At 58.0% G+C, this 5,596-nt stretch overlaps 1 protein-coding gene across 1 annotated transcript in view; it reads right to left on the reverse strand.

Annotated features, from left to right (window-relative positions):
* Rd3 (retinal degeneration 3, GUCY2D regulator) overlaps nucleotides 1–3,779 on the reverse strand; it is a 6,221-nt gene extending 2,442 nt beyond the window's left edge. Inside the window, exons 1-2 of the mRNA XM_033761989.1 lie at nucleotides 3,731–3,779; nucleotides 1–73 (exon numbers count right to left, since the gene is read on the reverse strand). The exon at nucleotides 1–73 is cut by the window's left edge and continues 242 nt beyond it. Of these exons, the coding sequence (XP_033617880.1) occupies nucleotides 1–69 (69 nt within the window). The 5' untranslated portion in view covers nucleotides 70–73; nucleotides 3,731–3,779. The remainder of the gene's footprint in view (nucleotides 74–3,730) is intronic.
* Between the last annotated feature and the right edge of the window lie 1,817 nt (nucleotides 3,780–5,596).

Raw genomic sequence — 5,596 nt, forward strand, 5'->3', positions numbered from 1 at the left:
CGCGGACGGGCTGCGGTGCGACAGCCGGGCTGGGACCTCGGTCCACCGGACCCACGGGATGAGCGACATGGCCCTGTCGAGACAGAAAGGCTGTGTCCCTCTTGGGGCCCTGTCGGGGGAGGACCAGAAGACGCGAACGAGGAGAGCTGTGTGACCCCGAGTGGGCCACTTCACCTCGCTGACCAGTCATTCGGAACCCCTAAGACCAGGCCGGGCCGTGGTGCGGCGCAGGTGTGGATGAACATGGGCCCTGGGTCCTTTAGAGGCCTGTGCCCACTCACTCTCGGTTACAAAGATCCTTAAAGAATTCTGATAACTGGGCCTAGGGAAATTGCCTCCCGTATCTTAACTAACTAAACAAAGCGGGAGGCAGAGAGTGTGGCGCTGAGCTCCACCTCACCCTGTGAGTTAGGGGACGGACACACGCGTGAACTAGCAGATGCCTCCCTCCTGTGCTAACCGATGACCCACACCGAGAACCGCACAGGGCGGCCTCAGACCGCGTCCATCCGTCCGCGCATCCAAGCGTTCAGCGTAAATCAGGCCGGAGTACACATCCGGTGCAAACATGAGAGCTGCGGGCACTGCTCTCCAAGAGATGCAGAACCGTGAGTAGGAACAGACGTCAGCCAGGGTGGTGACGCACGCCTGAGACCCCAGCCCCCGGGTGGCAAGCTGTCACCAGCACCCGCGAGGAGCCCCGCCCGGCACCTTAGCGGCTCTGTCCTGAGACCCTGTCTCAAAATAAAATAAATAAGTAAGGAGGCTGGAGAGGTAGCTCAGTGCAAAGGTCTTGGGTTCAGGGGGACCATAACAGTGGAGAGGGCGCCTGTGACTGCGGAGTGCAGTCAGTACTGACGTGGGGAGGGTGAAGGGTGACAGAGGATTAAAGGGCTCAAGAGGCTTTTGTGGACTGGACCAGGCTGAAGGGTGCGTGCAGGCTTCAGACTTGTGGGCTGAGGGGCAAGCGGCCTGGCTGGAGGGCTGGCCGCCATGCAGGCGAGACATGGACAGGGGCTGGCTGAGCAGGGCGACTGGCTCCTTCCTGTGTCCCCACAGGGTCCTGCTCAGTGCAGGCCTGGGAATGACCACTGATGAGACGGACGGTGAAGGAACGGGGGAATGAGCTGCCATTGCTGGTGCCATCAGATGTGGCTGTGGCTCTGATGACAGTGACGGGAACACATTCCTGAGCTCAAGCCTGAAGCAGGCCTTCAAAGTGCCCCACGCCCCTTCCGCTCCCACTGCCTCTTCCTGAGATGCAGAGCCACGGCGCCAGGACTGCGTCTCCACGTTGTGGCACGGCAGGTGTGCCTCCCTGGTGGTTCAGGTCGCTGCACACCCTGGAACTGTTGGTCTCAGGGTCCCTGAGACAGCCCTCTGCTCTCAGCTTACCCTTCCCTTCCCTCAGGAGAGCGCCCTGACCTCCCCAGTGCCTCCTGCTCTACTGCCAGGCTGTTCCGTGCTTAGTGGGCACTGCCCATGTGCCCGCAGCATCTACAGACTGAGTGAGGTCTGTGAGTCATCCTGCCAGCACCCAGCACCCGACACCCAGCACCTAGCACAGGGTCTGGCCCACAGGAGTGCTCAGTGAGCATCTACAATTGGATGGATCAGTCCTCATTTTCCAACTGATTCAGGTTAATCCCACCGTGAAGGGCAGGATTGAATTGCCATGCAGTGACTAGTCGTGTGTGTGTGTGTGTGTGTGTGTGTGCATGAGTGCGTGTGTGTGTGTACAACTAAGCTCTGTCTTTCCTTGGAGTCCCTGCTCATCCCAGGTTCTCATCTTCCCTGAGGTGTCCTTTTGGCCCATCCCGCTCTCCCCCCAGCCTTGCTTCCCCATGAGACTTGTTTGCCTGGAGCAGAGGAAGGCCAGGGGACTCTGAAAGACAGCTTATGCAGCCAGGCTGACTGGCCTCAATGGTCCCCGCAGCCACGCAGGGCCTGGCCAGGGAGTGGGGACCTGAACAAGGGGCCCGCCCCACACCTGCAGGGGTGGCGGGGCTGTCTGGGCGCCTGTGTAGCGTAGGCAGACACCTGCAGGTGGTAAGGCATGGCTTATAGAATATGTAGGCTTTAAAGTCATAAAATTATTTTAAATGAATAATACTCTTTTTCTTATTATATATAGTACACTATAATACTTAAATGTATATTTAAGGACATTATACAATCATATGCAAGTAAATGTTATATGTGTATTCATTTAAGCATTGTTAAATCACAGATTAAGCTAACAAAGTATTAAAATCTGTTCTCTCACCCCTGTCAAATGTCTCTCCACAGTGACAGTCACTCGAGACCTCCTGGCCTCCTCAGAGCTCCTGACTGGAACAGAGCCCTGCAGGCTGAGGCAGCTCCTGGCTCACAACTGTCCTCCTTGTCCCACCCTGGCTCCAGTCCTTGCCATTGTAAGGGAGCTGCAAACATCAGTGGGGCACCCAGCATTCACACACAGGACCATCTGTACCCCTACAACAGCCGCCCCCTGCACCCCCAGACCTAGGCTGACCCTCCGGAGCTTAGGCTGGACAGCCTGAGGGGCAGCCTGATGGGGTCCTCTTCCTGGGGTGCCGAGCTGGCTTCCTAGGCAGGTGTGGTGGCACGGGGCCGCCTGGGTCCTGCCTGCTGTGACTCAGCCTCTCAGCCCTGTGGTACCTCTGGGAAGACACCACCCCCACCCCATGTGACCTGGGCAAGGCTTGGCAGACTCCCAGATAAGGTGTTTGCTGGAGCTATTTCTGTCTGAAGTGCCAGCTGCCACCCCAGGAGGCTCTTGGGAAGGTATGAGTATGTTCTTAAGGACAAAGGAGGGAGGGAGGGAGAGGAGGGGAGGCACAGAGGGCCAGGATGGCCAGCCAGGTGCCGGGTGTGGCCTTATCCGCCCTCCAGGCCACGTTGCTTGGTGTCAGCTCCGGGTCCCCAGCTCTAGCCAGGCGGCCATGCTATGGTGACCTGGAGTTTTCCATGGAGGCGGCAGGCCTCCCCTTAACCAGTGGCACTTAGGATCACCTCCAAGTGTGCAGAATTTGGTTGAATCCTGGCTTCAAATTAGGACCACTAGGGAAATGTGAATATGCAGCTGGTGTTAAGGAATGGCCGTTAATTTTCTTAGGTCTAAAATGGTATCAAGGTGTTGGGGAGTATTAGGAGGTGTTGCTGCAGCGCCTGCAATGTCTAACATGCAAATCATTCTGAAACAGAAGTAGGGCAACCATGGCAAAGTGCTACCCCTGGTTTTCCCGTTACACATTCCTGGGTGAGTAATGTTCCACTCTCCCTACTTTCCACATGTTTGCACAAGGTCAAGGTTGAGAAGTTAGGAATGCCTAGTTTGACCCTTGCTGCCCCCGCCCCCCGGCTGGCTCTCCCGCTCCTCAGCTCTACCCAGGACAGACTTGGTGCCCGGGGAGGGGATGGAGCCTCAGTGGTGCTGTGCTTCCGCTGTGCCCAGGAAGCTCCTCAGAGCTCTGCCTGCAGCCAGGCCAGTGTCCTTACTTATAAACTGTGCAGCCCATGGCCCAGTGACCCCGAGACTCAGCCTGAAGAGAGCTCAGAGGGAACTCTACAAGCCTTAGTCCAGTGCAGTGACAGCAGTGTGGTCCCGACATGTGGGGCAGAAGCTGAGGCCCCGCAGACCGACGGCCTCAGTGAGGACCCCGGGGACAATCTCTCCATCCACCCACAGCCTGCAGTGGAGGAAGGATGGCCGCGCCCTCTCGCCCACCTCTGAGCATCAGAGTGACTGCTGCGGCTGGTGGTCTGGCTGTCCTGTCGGTGACCGCTCAGCAAGGTGGCCGTGGTGAGGGACTTGGGCAGAGGCCACCTAGGTTCAGTGGCTGCGTCCTCCTCTCCAGCACAGCTGGACTGTGTCCAGGTCACGCTCATGGCTTTGGGCCTAGTTTCGCTGTGTGTTATAGGGGCACAGCTTCCTTCTACCGTGAAACCCGATGGGAGGGTGTCTCAGGCACGTTTACAGACCAACCGGAGGCAGGGCCCTCGTCTGAGGCTGTCACTGGCACCAAGTACAGGGATTCCTGTCCAGGTCCTGGGAGGATTCGGAAGCTGGGAATATGATTTCTTCCTTCCCTTCTTTCTTTCCCTTTCCCTTTCTTTTTTCTCGTCCCACCTTTCTTTTCCTCTTTTTTCTATGGTACTGGATATTTATTATTATCATTATTATTATTTTATTCTTGAGATGGGGTCTCACTAAATTACTAGGCTGCCCAGGTTGGGCTCAAACTTCCAGTCCTCTTGCCTCAGCCTCCCAGAGTGCTGGGATCATAGGTGTGAGCAACCACACTTGCTGAGATCATGAACTTGAGTGGGGAAGAACCGTCCTTACTTCCGCTAACCTTCGACTAAAACGAAGCATCTCCTTCAGCCTTGAGTGAGGCCGCAGGCTGCACTTCTCTCAGGCACTTGTGCCTTCTCTCCTGCCACGCTCACAGCTCCCATCTGCCCTCTTCAGTGCTGTTACTTCCGGAATGCTGTGCGCGCAGGTCGCTGCTTGGGTGTCACGGTGTCCACTCACCAGCCCTGCCCCTGGGCCCCCGTCTTACTCGTCCACAGAGCCCCATGAGCATCCCTGCGTCGCACACTGTCCCCGACCCCACTTTGATAGCTGCCCTGGGACAGAGCTGGATTCCGTTGGATTCACTCAGAGCCGTGTTGGGAATGTGTTCTCAGGGTTCCTGGCTCACAGAGGCCCGGCCCCAACCCACTTCCTGGCCTCCCCTGCCGGTCGCCAGCTGGAGTCGGGGAGAGAAGCCGGCAGTGGCCCCCTGGCTGCCCAAGAGCAGCAGAGCTACTTGTTTCCTCTGCCCGCCTGCCAGGTCTGAGCCTCTCTCCAGCCGGTCCAGCCAGTTTCTGAACACCCCTGAGGCTGAGGGCTTTCCATCTCCCTGGGAGACCCGACTGATTACCAGCTGCAGCTCGTTAGAGATGCTAGAAAAACATCTTGGCGCCTCCAGGGCAAGTGCAGTCTCTGGATGCGGCCAAGGGAGGGGCCAGAGATCAGTGGTGAAAGCAAAGTGGACCCAGGCCCTGCTTGCCGCAGCAGGGGCGCTACACCACCTCCAGCGAGTTCCCCGCTCCGCACCAGCACACAACCCACCATGAGGGAGGAGCGCCCTGCTCAGGAGTGCTGAATTCTCAGTCAAAAGCTGCCATGCCGAAGCTCGCTGGTCCACTTCCACAGTGGGTGCTGACGGCTGAGCTAAGCACCTGCAGACCAGGGCAGGAGGGCCAGCTGGGGCCGCTGGGGCCTGGTCACGGAGCAGCACCTGCATAGGCTGCCCCAGAGCCCCAGGTCCTTCCTCTGGCCAGAGGCTCTCTATAGCTGCTCTCTGATCTTTCTCCCCCACTTCTTCCACAGCCAGGGTCACACAGTGCAAACTGACCTTGGTTCTCTCCAGAGCAAAAGTAACCTGTGATCCACCAGGCCTGATGCAGCCTGACCCATCTGTCCTCTGTTCACCTGACAGGAACCCACCTCAAGGGCCCACCACCCGAAGCCTAGCCCCCACCAGCCCTCCAAGGTGTCACCATGGCCGTGGGTGGGGCCTGGCACAGGGCTGTAACAAACACCTCC

This window comes from Fukomys damarensis, unplaced genomic scaffold, assembly GCF_012274545.1.
Source record: "Fukomys damarensis isolate Sample0158 unplaced genomic scaffold, DMR_v1.0_HiC HiC_scaffold_11, whole genome shotgun sequence".
NCBI lineage: Eukaryota > Metazoa > Chordata > Mammalia > Rodentia > Bathyergidae > Fukomys > Fukomys damarensis.